Consider the following 17179-nt stretch of genomic DNA (forward strand, 5'->3'; position numbering starts at 1 on the left):
ACATGTTTTCAATCTTCTTTAAACTGTAATAATCTCTAAGCCTTCCTTAGTATTTTTTTTTACTTTTAATTTTAAACAGTATGACTGTTTTACAAAATATTTCTAAACTTGGGGTTGTCTCTTGTTTTCTCATGACTAGATTCAAGGTGTCATTTTCAGAAGGTAAATCACAGTAGTATTCTCATATCTTTCTCTGGGCACAAAATAAGAAGGCATATAATTTCCCATTCCCCAATAAGAGTGATATTAACTATGATCATTAGTATACCTAGGGTAAAGTTAAATAAAATTACTGTCTTCCCTTTGTAAACAATAGTTAAAACTGCTGTTTTAAAGACGGGTTTCATTTCCATACTACAGTTTAAAAAATATTCAAAATTTATTTATAATTTTTTATTGTGATTCTGCTGAAAATGATCCAAAAACGACTAAAACTTCACATCATCAGAGAACTGCCTAAAGTGCAGTCTGAGTTTAGAATAGGCCATGGTACTAGGGATAGTATAGCTAATGTTAGATGGATCTTGATTGAAAGCGGGGAATACCAGAGGAATGTCCATCTGTGTTTCATTTACAATACAAAGGCATTTGACTGTGTGAATAACAACAAACTGTGACTAACGTTGAGAAGAATACAAACCCCAGAATACTTGATTATGCTCATTTGAAACCTAGAAAATGTTCATCAAAATGGAGAAGGAAAACAATCCATGGTTCAAAATCAGGAGAGTGTCAGGAAGGCATCCTGTCTCCATACCTTTCCAATCAATATGTGGAACAGGTCATTTGGAGGCTGGGCTTTATGAAGAGAAATATGACATCTGGACTGGAGGAAGACTTATGAACAACCAACATCAAGCAGATAACACAACCTTGCTTGCCCAATCTGAAGAGAACCTAAAGCATTTGCTGAAGAAGGTCAAGAACTATAGTCTTCAATATGGATTGAAGGTCAACGTCAAGAAGACAAAGATTCTCATCAAAAAGCAAATTTGCTCATGATAGCTGGAGAAGAGATTGAGATGGCTGATAATTTCAGCTTGCTCAGTCCCACAATCAACAGACAGGAAATCAAAAGATTAATTGCTATACATTAGGGAGCTGGACATTGACTAGGGATGACAGAAGAAAAGTCAATGCCTTTGCGTTACGGTACTGGAGAAGTAATTCAATATACCATGGATCACCAGGAGAACAAACAGGTCTGTCCTGGAGAGGGTTAAACCATGCTACTCCTCAGAGATGGGCATTTGGCAAGGAAAGAGCAGTCATTGAAGAAGGGCATCATTCTTGAAAGGGTGGAGGGACAGAGCAGGAAAGGAAGACCTCAAGTGAAATGGATTGTCACAGTAACTCAGGTAATGGTAGTAGGTGTGTCAGAGACAGTAAGTCTGGTTCAGGATAGGTCACGGTTCAGAACTCTTGTACATATGGACACTATTAGACACAGGCAACTTGATTCCATATAACAACAAAGTTCTACCTGCTCAAGTTTCGTGTTTATGATATTACACTGTAGGTATTGCTTTGTGTCTATTTTAGTTTGGTCAACAAAATAATATCTTTATATAAATATTGTTGTATGTATTGGTGGCTCTTTTTTATATAATGTCAAAGAGTACACACAATTGTAAGAATTTCTGTACTGGTGAATATGTCGTTTCCAGTTTTTAGCTATTACACCTTCTTCTTATTTATCACCTCTTGATATCTATCCAACAATTAACACTTACAACAATGTTTTTGTTGTTGTCAGATGCTGTAAAGTCACCTGCAACTCATAGTGACTCTATGTACAAAATTTCTGAAGCCTGCCCTGTCCTGAGCCAGATTCAATAACTCTGACCCACCTATCCCCCTAGACCCAGTTAATGTATCAATCCATCTCACCCAGGGTCTTCCTTTCCTGCACTGTCCTTCCACCCTTCTGAGCATGATGTCTTTCTTCAAGGACCAGTCACTCCTGCCCACATGCCCAAAGTACGCAAGATGACGCCTCAAAATCCTAGCCTCAAAAACATTTAAAAAAATTTAAAATTAAATTTAAAAAAATTTTAGCCTCCAGTGAGTGAATTGGTTTCACCCTCTCCAAGACAGACTTACTTGTTTTCCTGGTGGTCCATATTATGTTCAAAATTTCTCCAGCACTAACAACTCAAAGCCATCCTTGGTCATTGTCCAGTTCTCTGTTGCATAGCAAGTAATTGCAAAGATCATGCTTGGATTAGGCACACCTTGGTCTCTATACTGACATTGTTGCTTCTCAGTATTCTGGAGAGGTCCCTGACAACAGATTTTCCCAGTGCAATTCTTCTTTTGATTTCCTGACTACTGGTGCCAAGAGTGTTGATTGTGGAAACAAGCAAGCTGTAATTGTTAAAAGCCTCAATCTTCTCCATCTGTCATGATGCTGTCAATTGCCCAGTCGTGAGAATCTTTGTCTTCTTGATGTTGAACTTCAATCCATACTGAAGACTACAATCCTTGACCTGCAGCAAGCTCCTCACATCCTCCTCAGTTTCAGCAAGCAGGGTTGTGTCATCTGCATAACAAAGATTGTTGATGAATCTTCCTCCAATCCTGATGCCATATTCCTCTTCATGAAGTCCAGCTGTCTGAATGATCTGTCTTCACTTAGTTGGAAAGGTATGGAGACAGGACACATCCTTGATGCACTCCTTTCCTGATTTTTGAAGAATACTATGTTTCCTTGCTCTGTTCTGAAGACTGCTTTCTGGTCCAAGTATAGGTTTCACATAAATACAATTAAATGTTCTAGGATTCCCATTTTCCTCAAGGTTAGCTACAATTTGTTGTGATCCACACAGTCAAATGTCAATAAAGCAGAGATAGACATTGCTCTGGTACTCTTTGCTTTCTCCCAAGATCCATCTGACATTGGTGATAAAACACAAATAATTTTCAAATTAACAATCTATGTCTAGCAGGAATGAATGTTGAAATGTGAAGTTATAATAACAACGGCTGTGATGATTAAGCTTATGTGTCCTCTTGGTGATTTGGCAGAATTTTCTAATGGTGTGATTTAGCAGTTATGTAGCAATGTAGACATTTATTTCATTATTTCATGTGGCCATATTCCATTTCACATAGTTCTGATTTCACACAGTGATCTGACCTTCCAATCTCCCCATGCTGATCCATGAGATGAGGTATTAATAAAATATCCCTGAATATTTTGACTCATGTATATGAATTTATTTTTTCTGTAGTGTATGCAGTTAGAGACCTCTCTAATGTACTGAAGTGCAATGATGTCAGTCTGGAGACTAAGGTGCACCTGACACATGCCATGGTCTTTGCAATCACCTGCTATGCATCAGAGAGCTGGACAATGACTAGGGATTATAGAAGGGGAATTGACGCCTTTGAGCTGTGGTGCTGGAGAAGACTGTTGAATATACAATGGACTGCTTAGAAAATGAACAGGTTTGTCCTGAAGAGGGGGAGGCCAGGCTGCTCCTTGGAGGCAAGGATTCTGAAGCTTCAACTGACATACTTTGGAAATGTTGCAAGGAAGAACCAGTCGTTGGAGAGGGACATCATGTTTGGGAGGGTGGAGGGACAATGTAGGAGAGGAAGACCCCCGATGAGATGTATTAATTCAGTGACTGGGATTATGGGGATAGGTGTGTTGGAGATGGTGAGATTGGCACAAGATAGGGCAGAGTTTAGGGCATAGGGTCACTATGAGTCGCATTCTTAGGAGTGATATTGCTAACTACAAATTTATCATAGGCCTAGTTTTGTCAGAACAATGTCAAACTGCATGCTTAAGTTTGATAGGAAACTGTTTTTCTTGAGGTTAACCATTTTTTATTCTCACCAACAATATGTGTGTGTTCAACAACTTGATCTACGACATTGCTGGCTTCTTTGGGTTTTTTCCCTGTGGTGGGTTTGGATGTTGTTAGTTGTGTTTTTTTTTTTAATTTCAGCCATTTTATGGTTGTTTTATAATATATATAAAGTATATACATATGTTGTTGTTGTTGTGTGCCCTCAAGTCACCTGCGATGCAGAGAAAACCTACATACAGCAGCTCTGAAGCCTGCCCTATATTGAGCCAATCTCACTGATTCCAACATACCTACACCCAATGCCGCAGTTACAGTATCAGTCCGTCTTGTCTGGGGTCTTTCTCTCCTACACTGTCCCTCCGTCCTTCCAACCATGATGTCCTTCTCCAGGAACACATGCCCAAAGTATGTGAGACAGAACTTCAAAACCCTAGCCTCCAAGGAGCAACTTGGTTTTACCCTCTGTAAGACAGTTCTATTTATTCTTTTGGCAGTCCATGGTATGTTCAAGACTGTTCTCCAGAATCACAGCCCCAAGGCATCAACATTTCTATTCTCTGTAGTCATTGTCCAGCTCTCTGTTGAATAGCAAGCAATGATGAAAACCATGACCTGGGTTAGGTGCATCTTAGTCTCTAGACTGACGTTGCTAGTTTTCAGTACTCTAAAGAGGTATCTGACAGCAGATTTTTCCAATGTAATTTGTCTTTTGATTATATATAGAGAGAGAATAGACTAACATAATGTTTAGTAATAAAGACTCTAAAGGAAAATAGCATGGACTGTTTCTCAGATGCACTATTGTAGCCATGTGACTTAAGGAGCACAGGGAAAGGAGATATGTATGGACACTGCAAGAAAATGACTTTGTAATCAGTCTGTTAGTTGATAACATTCCATTTTGCTCAATTCAATATTTTCAGTATAGTATTGTATATATTGTTGTTGTTGTTGTTGTTGTTATGTGCCGTCAAGTCGTTTGCGACTCATAGCGACCCTATGTACAACAGCCCTAAACCCTGCTCTATCCTGTGCCAATCTCATTGCCTCTGACACGCCAATCCCGATTACCCCAGTCACTGAATCAATCCACCTCATAGAGGGTCTTCCCCTCCTGCGCTGTCCCTCCACTCTGCCCAGCATGATGTCCCTCTCTAAAGACCTGTCTCTCCTTACAACATGTCCAAAGTATGTCAGGCGAAGCCCCAGAATCCTTGCCTCCAAGGAGCAGCCTGGTTTAACCCTCTCTGGGATGAATTTATTTGTTTTCTTGGAAGTCCATGGTACATTCAATACTCTTCTCCAGCACCACAGCTCAAAGGCGTCAATTCTCCTTCTATCCTCCTTGGTCATTGTCCAACTCTCTGATGCATAACAAGTGATTGCAAAAACCATAGCCTGTATCAGGCACACCTTAGTCTCCAGAGAGACCCCGTTGCTCTTGAGTACTTTAGAGAGGTCCCTAACCTCAGACTTTCCCATCACAATACATTTTTTTATTTCCTGGCTACTGGTGCCAAGAGTGTTGACTGTGGAGCCGAGCAAACTGAAGCTGTGAACAATCTCAATCTCTTCACCATCCATCCTGATGCTACCTATTGGTCCAGTGGTGAGAATCTTTGTCTTCTTGACATTGGGCCTCAGTCCATATTGAAGGCTGCAGTCCTTGACCCTCTGCAGTAAGTGCATGAGGTCCTCCTCAGTTTCAGCGACCAGGGTTGTGTCATCTGCATAACGCAGATTGTTGATAGATCATCCACCAATCCTAACGCCACGCTTCTCCTCATAGAGCCCAGCCTCTCGGATAATCTGCTCTGCATACAGGTTGAAAAGGTATGGAGACAGGACACATCCCTGGCGTACACCCTTCCCAATTTTGAACCATGCACTGTTGCCCTGCTCTGTTCTGACGACTGCCTCTTGGTCCAAGTATATATAAGACACTGATTTTGGCAGACTGAAAGCTATAAAAATGATGGAGAAACTGTAATTTATTGGTGGAACAGAAATCAATCTCAGAAATCACATTTTTGTCTTTTTTTTTAATTGTGATATTAACAAAAGTTTACAGAAAGTTGGATTTACATTCATTCATTCATTGTTATATATTTTCCTCCCTACCTCCCAGTTCATATTTTTTCAGAAGATATTATTTCATTGTTACATAATTTTCTCCCTCTCCACCTACCCCTCCCAGTCGGTTTTGCTATGCACTTCTTATTCTGGACTGTTGTCATACAAACCAAGCCTAATCATATATGCCTTTTAAATAGTTATTTCCTTCCTCTGTTCCAGTGTAGTGTTCATTACTTATCCTCTCTTTTCCTTGTTTCCTCCCAACCCCTATGTCAGTCCTGTTTTATAACAGTGGTATTATGCAGTACTTGTCCTTTTGTGACTGGGATTTCACTCAGCATAGCATTCTCCGGGGTTACCCATGTTGTGTACTATTTTATGAGTTCCTCATTTTTCAGTGCTGTGTAGTATTCCATTGTGTGAATATACCATCGTTTTTCTATCCATTTGTTTGGGCACTTAGGTTGCTTCCATCTCCTTGCTATTGTAAATAACACAGCAATAAACATGGGTATGCATTTATCTGTTTGGGCGGAAGCTCCGGTTTCTTTAGGGTATATTACTAGTAGTAGAGTTTCTGGATTAAATGATATTTCTATTTATAGTTTTCTTCGAAAACATCAACTCACCTTTCATAGTGGTTGCAAATTTTTACACTCCCACCAGCAGTGAATAAGCTTCTGATCTCTCCACAATCTTGCTAGCATTTGTTGTTTCCTATTTTGTTGAACTTTGCTATTGTTAACGGAGTGAGATAATATCTCATAGTTGTTTTGACTTGCATCTCTCTGAGAATTAGGGATTTTGAACATTTATTCCTATGTTCATTTACTATCTGAATGTCTTCTTTGGTGAAGTATCTATTCATATCCTGTGCCCATTTTGCAATTAGGTTGTGACCAAGTGGGATTCATAACAGGTTTGCAAGGATGGTTCAACATACAAAAAAAATAATCTGTGTAATGCATCACATTATCAAAGCAAAGAACAAGAACCACATGATCCTATCAATTGATGCATAAAAGGCCTTTGACAAAATCCAGCACCCATTACTGATTAAAATAGTCAACAAAATAGCAATAGAAGTAAATTTCTTCAACATAGTAAAAAATATCTATGCAAAACCAAGAGTCAACATTGTTCTCAATGGAGAGAGATTAAAGGCATTCCCTTTGAGAACAGGAACTAGGCAAGGATGCCCACTATCACCTCTTCTATTTAATATCATATTGGAAGTCTTTGTGAAAGCAATAAGAGAAGGAAATAAGAGATATCCAAATTGGCAAAGAGGAGGTAAAATTATCTCTATATGCAGATGACATGATAGATCAACTAAAAAACCCTAAAGACTCAGTAAGAAAATTATTGGATACAGTGGAGCAAGTCACCAAGGTGGCAGGATACAAGATCAATATACAAAAATCAATTGGATTTCTCTACAGTGACAGAGAGCTTATAGAAATGGGGCTAAGAAAAACAATGCCCATTATAATAGCTAACCACAAGGTTAAATACTTGGGAGTAAATGTAACTAGAAACAAAAAAGATTTATTACAAAGAAAATTACAAAACATTACTAAAAGAAACAAAAAGAGTTCTGGAAAAATGGAAGAATATACCAAGCTTATAGATAGGAAGACTCAATATTGTGTAAACGATAATTCTATTAAAGGCAATCCCAATACAAACACAAATTCCATTTTTCAATAACATGGAAAATGTTATTTCCAGCTTCCTCTGGAATGAAAGAGACCCTTGAATAAAGAATAAGTAAAGGACTCCTGAAAAAAGAGAAACAAGGAATGAGGCATCTCAAATCTTACTAAACAACCATGGTGGTCAAGACAGTGTAGTACTGGTATAGTGAAAGACACATAGATCAATGGAATAGAATTGAAAACCCATAAATCAGCTCATTTACCTATAGTCAACTGATTTTTGACAAGGAGATAAAATCAGTTTATATGGAGAAATAAAGCCTCTTTAATAAATGGTGCTGGCAACATTGGAAAACTATCTGCATAAAACTCAAGCAAGATCCACACCTCACACCATACATAAAAATCATCTCAAAGTGGAGCAAGGACCTAGAACTAAAACCAAGGACTATAAATTTCATGAGATAAAAGCTTGGAAGAACTGTAGAAGCCCTAACCCACATTATGAACAGTCTTCCACACATCTTGAAAACCTATAACAGGAGAGAATAAAATAGATGAATGGGACCTAGTAAGAATCAAATCCCTATGCACATCCAAAAATGTCTCCAATAGGGTAAAAGAAAATCTGCAGACTGGGAAAAAATATTTTGTAATGACATATCTGATAAGGGGTTCATATTTAAAATTTGTAGAATACTCCAACACCTCAACAAGAAAAACATATATTGAGAAAGGAAAAACAGTAATTAGGAAGTAGCTAACTAGTTTCTTAGGAACAGCAGAGAAAAAAGGAAGTCCTTCTTAAAGGAGGAAGGACTGTTGGGATGAGCAGTAATAATTTTCCAGTAAGAGAGATATTCTTCATTCCCAACAAGGCCACAAAGGAACTGCTTTTGCAACTTCTGACTTACAGTGTCCTGACTGAGTAATTGCTGTATGTTATTATGGTCCATGAAGTTGACCCCTGCAGAAATATATCTTAGTCTTTTCCAGAAAGTAACTCACTCCCTGTTGGTGATATCTTCAGGAGAGTAAGTCCAGCACTGTTTTCTTCACTATAAGGTCCAGGGTAGAAATATGGCTTCAGTTTTTCAGTGGATTCTATTTTGAATATATAAAGAATGGTAAAATCTGTCACATTGTAGAAAGATATCAAACCTTTTTCATACTGCAGAAAAATTCCCACAGTCGAAATGTGTTCTGGAACCTGAAGGGTAGAATGAGGAGTAGAAAGGGCCTTATAAACACCATTCTTCAGGCAAAGTGTCCAGAAACCATTCTTAGGATGAGCAGATATATCTTGTCCTTTCCTGTTAATTGAGGCCACACACAATCCTATTGTCCACCTGTTCTTTCCCTGTACACTGACCTCCCAATAATGATCACCATTAGAGAAGGTGTTCTGACCTAATACAGCCACCATAGTATCAAATTGTTCAGGAATGTCAGACACGACCCGCTTTTCTTGCAAAGATGTCACTGTTTTTCCATCATCTGACACATGAAGATAAGGATGAGCAGTGTCTTTATCCAGGATTATGTCTTCTGCATAGGAATAAGAAGAACAATTAAGCACAAATTGTAAGAAAAGACCTTTCAGCCTTGAAGGGAGAGATCAAAACAGGAGAAATAAAACAAGTCTTTAAATATACAGAGAAGAAAATGAAATTAATATCATAATTATGGCAACATCTATGGTGCCACTCAACTCATAAATCTGAAACTCTATTCTTGGGAGAAAACTTCCAAATTGTCTTAACTTTGAAACTTACTGGTAAACTAATTACAGTGAAATATCTTTACCAATAATCTAAATATCAATATTTATTTCATAATTACACGAGGACTAACAGGCCTAACATGAAGAATGAAAGCATAACATATAATAATCTGAGGCCATGTCAAGGGCAAAACATTGAGGCAGAAGCATGTCCAATATTTTAAAGGAGGCTTGTAAAACTGGAGAAGAGGGGAAAAGGAGAGTAGAAGAAGACATAGTCAGATATTTAAAAAAATAGAGAGGACGAATGAAGGACCATAGAGGACCATTGAGATGATAACTTTCAGGATTGGGGTTTTGTTTTGTTTTTTATCAGAATAATCAATAGATATATGAGAGAATACAAATGAGAAAAAAAAACTATTTTGGAGAGTTTTACTATAAAATAAAAAAACTATGGTGATAATTGCATAGACAAATTAGGTTAAGAGAGCTTGTTATTCTTTCCTTTTTTAATATCAGCAAAAAATTTATGCTAAAGGTTATGATCTCATAAAGATAAAAGAAATATGATTTCAAGAAGAGAAGAGAAAGAACAGAAAACAAAATCTCTGCTTTACAATGGCTTTGTAAAATCTTTGTCATTATGGTATTGATATGATAAAAGTGAATATATATTTTGGATTGATCTATCCCCTACATTTCAGAATAATAATCTCATTGTATCATATTATGGCCACATATCTATAGCTTTGCATAGTTTCTACATTCCTATAAAGCTGTGTTTTCTAACATTCAGTCAAATGATATCTCTCACGTGACCTGTTAGTTTATATTTAATTATAAGGTTCATATAATCAGATTCAGATTCTTTTATTAGTTAAAAAGTATCATATAGAACTTTATCTATAAAAATATTATTTTATGATAGAACTACAAAGTTGTTGATTGTCAATCATAAAGTAATTTTTTACCGCTTACTAGTCACTTCCTATTTACCTGCATATTGTCGAACTCTATCCAGACCTATAATCAAATAGAGAATTCTGATATTAACTGAATGACTGAGCAGGACAAAGATTTTATCAAGATGAAAATCAATATTACTTACCCTCTTTTCCCAAGAGTTTTCTTCTCTCTACCACCAATCACAGAGAGAGATAAGTTATGACATAGACATAGACTGTATCTTCAATTTAGCATATGAATGAAACACAAAACTTACCAAGTTCTTTATTGACTTTCTCTACAAACAAAATAAAGAGAGGGCATTAAATTCCAAGAAATGTCATGGTAGAATTTAGTATTATATAACCTGGAGATATCATGAATATTTGAGTCAGATTGCTGAAATTTGTTGAACTCCCATTCATCATACATGCAACCAGTTTTAGAGAGAGATTAGTGGGTTGAGCAAACACTGATTATATTTTCAATTTAGGATAATATGAAAGAAAGACAAAACTTACCAAAGTTGTCATGGATATTATCTAAAAAGAAAATAAGGGAAATATTAATTCTAAGAAATTTGATAGTATGCTTTGGACCTATGGAAATATGAGGGCTGATTTGAATCAGATTACTGGAATCTGAACTCTACCTCATCATATGCATTACCTAAATTATTAGAATATAACTGCTCTTTATGATTACTACAATGATTCTTGGATTACATATAACCTGATACTGAATTTCTATAGTTTCCCTGCAGGATATTCATGAAATAACTGGGGCAGGAGGGGGAGACCCTCTAGTAATTCAGTAACTATTTCTTGATTGAGAGTCCACTTTGTGGGAAGGGCTAATTTTTTTAATTGAGATTTTAATGAAAGTTTTTAGAGAACCTGGATTTCCATTCATTCATTGTTACTCATTTTCCTCCACCTCATCCCTCCCCCAATTAGCTTTTCTCTTTGGAAAAAAAATTATTTCATTGTTATACAGTCCCCCCCGCCACCCCAGTCCACTTTATTATACTTTTTACTATGTTGAAGAAATTCCCTTCTCTTCCTATTTTGCTAAGTGTTTTAATCAGGTATTAGATTTTGTCAAAGTCCTTTTCTGCATAATTTGATAGGATCATGTGGTTCTTGTTCTTTCCTTTGTTAATGTGATGAATTACATTTCAACACCTCTGCTCCCTGTGCACCCATTATGAACCATTTTGAGAGATGTGTTGTTGTTTTGTACTTTAAAGTCAGAACGGACCCATAGTTAACCCTCCCACAGGATTCTAGAGGCAGTTAATTGCACAGGAAGAGATTGTCCATCTTTAGCCCACAGAACAGCTGGTGGATTTGAATGGAGTCTTTGGGATTGCAGTGCAGCTTCTTGCCACTAGGTCACCAGAGCTCCTAATAGTAACATAAATTAATTTAAGTAAATGTGAGTCCCTGAGTAATATAAACACTTACTTAACAAATTATGCTTCTAACCAAAACATTAGAAGTTTGAGTTCAATCATAGCTAACTGCTACGAAAGCCCTAATAATCTACTTCTCATAAATCAATCATTGAAAGCCTATAGAGCTTGAAAGCTTGTTCATACTGTGGATTAGGGCTTCTAGAGTTCATTCTTCAAAGCTTTTCTCTAATAAAATTTCTAGTCTTTGGTTTTACTTCTAGGTCTTTGATCCACCTTGAATTAGTTTTTTATATGGTGTTAGGTGTGGGTATTGCTTGAGTTTTCTACAGATGGCTTTTCAATTTTGCCTACACCATTTGTTAAAAAGACTGGGCTATTTACAGTAGAAAAGAGGTGGAAGAAATCCAAATGCCCATCAACAAATGAATGGATCGACAACCTATGATATATTTATACAATTGAATAATATGCAACATTGAAAAACAATAAACTCATAAAACATTACACAACATGGGCGACCCAGGAGGACATTATGATGAGTGAAATATCTCAGTCACAACAGGACAAATACTGCATAGTGCCATTTAAAGCAAGACGGATATGGGGGTTTGGGAGGAGAATAGGATAAGAGTGGACAGATAATAACCATCGTATTGGAACAAATGAAAGAAAGAACTGTCTAAAAGTAATATATCATTAAACAACAACCCAGAATAAGTGATATATCACTGCAAAGAGGACTGGGATGGTGGCGGAGGTAGGTAATTGTGAAAAAATGAATGAATTGTTGTTGTTGTTGTTGTTGTTAAAAAAGTGAACTGAGGGAAGGGGAAGGGTGTGTAAAGGAGTAAAACGCACAATGAATAAATGAAAATCTAACTTATCTGTAAATGTTCATTAAAATCACAAAATAAAATTGTACTTAAAAAAAAAGAAAAAGAAAAACCTATGGAGTACATTTCCACTCTGGCATACATAGGGTTGCCATGAGTTAGATTTAACTCCATAGCAAAAAAAGAAAAAGAAAAACCTATGGAGTACATTTCCACTCTGGCATACATAGGGTTGCCATGAGTTAGATTTAACTCCATAGCAATTTATTACTGATTAGTGATCAGAATTGTACAGACTGATAAGTAACAAAGCAATATTATAGTACAATTGTATGCATCTCATTACACTTCAGCTTTGCTCATCTTTTATCATCTGACCATGATAAAGTAGTAAATATCTACCTTCTAATATATTTGTGGTAGGGGGAATCTAGCTTCTTCAAATAAATACACTGTAGCAGCTTAAAGGAGCATTTTGCATCACTTTAAGTAGGAAAGGCTTCAGCTTGAGCTAATAAAAGAGTTAATAAGGAGCTGATTACCAAATGAATAAATAAGAATATCTCAAAATAGTCTAAATAATACAGATGTTTCTTTTTATAATTTTTTAAAAGAAAGAAAGGTGGGGTTGTGTTTTTTCTTTCTTTTCTCTCTTAATTTTAAACCTACCTTCTCTGTTTATCATGTTTGTTCACCCAGTTGCTAAATAATTTAAAGAACTCATTAGTTGGAGGGGATTCTCTTATAATTTTGTACCAGGGGAATTACTCTCCTTTTGGTTGTAAAACATTAGAAGGCATCAGCTGTCTTGGCTCTCAAAACAGAATCTACACTTGCCCAGAATTGTCACCAGGCCCAGACATCTGGACAAGAGAAGACACTGTGGAAATTCTCACCCCTGATTTCCCCCACCACTTTGTAAATCCTTTTCACCTGTAACAAGGGAGAGGCAAATTTGGGAACCTCAAGGTTCCTGCCTTTCACTTGCATGCATGTCAGTGAAATTTCTGGGTTTGGTGGTTTGCTTGTTTTTCGACTTTGACCCCTCTCTTCAAGACTAGGTTATTTGGCAACAGGTAGCAGAGCCCTGTTTCTCCAAGTTGGACTTTGAATTTAGAACTAAATAAAAAACCAAATTTACTGCCACTTTTGTCAATTTAACTTCATACAGGACAGATTAGAACTTGGTCATTTAAATCATGCTGGCAGGCAGGTCTTCCTCAGGATACTGGAAACTGAAAAAAAAAAAGTCAGACAATAAATAATAAAACTGAACAAGAGAGCTTCTTCAGGCTGGATGCATCCCTGGTAAAAATATTTCAGAAGAATTCGTCCAAGGAACTCATGGACTTCAGGGAAACATAAAGGACTCTAAAGCCAAGGACATCAGCCTTATTTGGAGAAAACAATAAAATTGGGAAGCAGAGAAATTGATATATACTGTAGAGAAAGGGTGGGGTGGAAGTAAAAAGGCAAGTCATACATGGCTTTCCTATGAGAGCTCTCTTTGTATAGTCTGTAGGGAGTTGCCCTGTCAACTCAAAGGCAGTGCCTCTTTAGCAATTATTATCCACCAGCAGCTTGAAGAGAGAGGGATGAGCAATCTCCTCCAGTGTAATTTGTTGTTATTAGGTGCTGTCAAGTCAACTATGACTCAGTGATCTCCATCCTGTGCAACCCTCATCATTTCTGCTATACTTGAATCCATCGTCACATACAGGGAGCTCTAGTGGCTTAGTTTCAAGGAATTGCTACTAACTGCCTCTTATATTCTACTGGATGGGCAGCTGTCTATCCCGACTCAATGGTACATAATAATAATAACGATTATTGCAGTGACTACGTCAGTCCATCTTGTTGAGAGCTTTCCTCTTTTACCGACTCTCCACCTTTCCAAACATTATATAATTTTCCAAGGACCACACGTTTTAACAATATTTCCAAAATATATGAGGCAAAGATTTACCATTCTTGACTCAAAGGAGCACCCTGGCTGTCCTTCTCCAGGACATTTTTGTTTCTTCTTCTGGCAGTTCTTGAGATAGTCAGTACTCTTCTCCAAGACGACAGCTCAAACGCATTGATTCTTCTTCTGTCATCCTTACTCATTCTCCAACTTTCAAATGTTTAATAAGTTATGAAAAAAACATGGCTTAAATCATATGGGTCTTAGTCTTTAAACTGACATTGTTCCTTAATACCTTAGAGGGATCCTTGACAGCAAACTTTTCCAATGCAACATGATAAAAAAATCTTTTTATTTCTTAACTGCTGGTGCCAAGTGTTGATTGTGGATCCAAGTAAGATGAAATTGTTGGCAGCTTCAATCTTTTTTCTATCTATCATAATGTTGATTATTGTTGATTTTTTTATCCTCCAAAACCCTTCTGGAGGGTCAGCTATGCATTAGTTTCCTCTTGATGGCAATGATTTTGAGTTTGAGCTTAAGATTGAATTTGTAATATGCACTGACCAGGTGACAACTGTGTGAACTGTCTTTTTTTTTTTGCTTGATATTCATAAGGAAATGTTCTAGTTACTGGTCTATGCTTCAATCCTAACTCCAAAGAAGGTTGTCATTGTAATTTTGATCATATAAAAAGGTACACTAATTAACCCCAGGATTCCAGTTAACAAAGAATCATCATAGGGCATTTAATCATCACTGAGCTCAATAATAAATGTTGGTTTCTGGCTGAGATAAAGTGACACCGTGGTTGCAACAGTGGACTCAATCACAGCAGCTATTGGAGGATAGAATAGTATTAACCAGTTCAGTGCTGCTGTCACTCTGAGGGTCACTATGAGTCTCAACAAACTTGATATCATTGAACAATGAAACAGATTCAGGACCCAGAAATTTCAAAATACCATTAACCAAATATATGTGGTATTACTTTCAGGAGATGGTTGGCCTTGACCAGACAGCCTCTATTATCCACCCATGCAGAGCAAAGCCTACACAGATGGACTTGCTCTTCCTATTCAAATATTAAGGATTAAATACTCAATAATGCCTATTCATTGCTTTAGTTTTTACATCACCTACTGATTTCTTCACAAATAATGTCAGCTTCTCCCCTACCCTACCCTCCACACACACACTAACCTCTATCATTTCTAACTTTCTTGAGTTTAATCTTGCATACAACCAAGATGATCACTATGGAAACAATCAGTAGACCAAGGAACACAGCCAGCCCAACTGTCGAAGGATTATTCTTAGGGAATAAGGCACCTGAAAAACAAAGATTATCTCATGTAAAATTCAAATAAACACAAGATGACGTGGGTTCTAGGGGTAAATTTCCAGATGCTTTCTCCAAAGATATATTACTAGGACAGCCAGAGATTCTAAGCACCACAGCCCTTCCTGCAATTCTAAGAAAGTCAAGAATCCTGAAGAATATCCTATTTCTTGCTGCTTCTCAAAGAACAGAAACCCATAAGCTAATTCAAAACATTAAATTTTAAGCAATTTGAAAATATGAAGTTAAAGGACCTCAACATCCATAATTTTAAAATGTTAGCTTACCATTACATCATTTGCAACAACTGATTCTTTTATAATTTTTTTTAAAACCTACAAAATACATTTTCTCCATCTACTTCTCCCTCTTTCTCTGTATCTTCTAACCTTAAGTTTTCTTACTTGCTTTTTATCCATCTCCTTTTTATATATTCAGGTATGTGAACCTAACAATATATAGAGAGGAAAGGTGTGTGGACCTCCTCTACAAATGAAAAAGACATTCTGGTAATCTTGGATTAGAGGCTTAAAAGAGTTCCAGGTCACAGAGACAGAATTTTATATCAAGGCAATGAACCTTCTGCAGTGCACAGCAGTTAGCAGTTTAAATGAGCACTGGTGGCTGAATTGTAAGAAGTTGCACTGCAATGCCGAAGGCACACAGCTCAAATCCAGGAGTTGCTCAGCAGGAAAAGAATGGCCAATCTCTTCCCATTCTATCAACTGCCTCTGAAAACCCACTGGAGGGTCAGCTATAGGTCAACTCCAACTCAACGGTACACAACAAAAACAATATGCCAATATTTTCTACTTAGTAATGTTTGTTCAAAAATTTCACCAGGGCATCTTTATTCAAAATTTCTACAACATGCTTTTGAATGTATTGAATAATTTTAGTTAATTAATGGTAAATTAGCCATTTCAAGTTGTATGAATATTAAAAAGCAATATTTTCCCTCTCTACCATTACTACTCAAGGGTTACTGATTTGCATTTCCCCATATTCTCATTTCAACTCACTATTCTCTCTCTAATGTTCCTTAAGACCTTTCTTCTGTTTGCAAGTATATATCAATAACTTGTTATGTACACTCAAGTCAGAATAGACTCATAGTTGACCCTCCTGCAGGCTTTCAGAGGCTATAAATCACAGGAGAGAAAAATGTCCATCTTCTCCCCACGTTGCCACTACATAGTAGCTGGTAGATTCGAACCAATGCCTTTGCATTAGCAGTACAACTTCTTTACTCACTAGGTCAAGAAACTTAGTTATTTACCCCTCTCTTTATTTTCTTGACTCTATGCGCATCCAGAAACTTCTCTAACAGGGTAAAAAGAGAAGCCACAGACTGGGAAAAGTTTTTGGTAATGACATGTCAGACAAGGGACTTATATCTAGAATTTATAAAATACTCGAGCACCACAACAAGATAAAGGAGAATAATCCATTTGA

General features: G+C 36.9%; 1 protein-coding gene across 1 annotated transcript in view; it reads right to left on the reverse strand.

The window, feature by feature from the left end:
* Positions 1-8537: 8537 nt before the first annotated feature.
* BTN2A1 (butyrophilin, subfamily 2, member A1) overlaps positions 8538-17179 on the reverse strand; it is an 18869-nt gene continuing 10227 nt past the window's right edge. The window contains exons 3-7 of the mRNA XM_006898147.1: positions 15586-15714; positions 10748-10768; positions 10504-10524; positions 10278-10304; positions 8538-9103 (exon numbers count right to left, since the gene is read on the reverse strand). Of these exons, the coding sequence (XP_006898209.1) occupies positions 8538-9103; positions 10278-10304; positions 10504-10524; positions 10748-10768; positions 15586-15714 (764 nt within the window). The remainder of the gene's footprint in view (positions 9104-10277; positions 10305-10503; positions 10525-10747; positions 10769-15585; positions 15715-17179) is intronic.

Source organism: Elephantulus edwardii, unplaced genomic scaffold, assembly GCF_000299155.1.
Source record: "Elephantulus edwardii isolate Elephantulus edwardi_28Jun2011 unplaced genomic scaffold, EleEdw1.0 scaffold00221, whole genome shotgun sequence".
NCBI classification, from domain to species: Eukaryota; Metazoa; Chordata; class Mammalia; order Macroscelidea; family Macroscelididae; genus Elephantulus; species Elephantulus edwardii.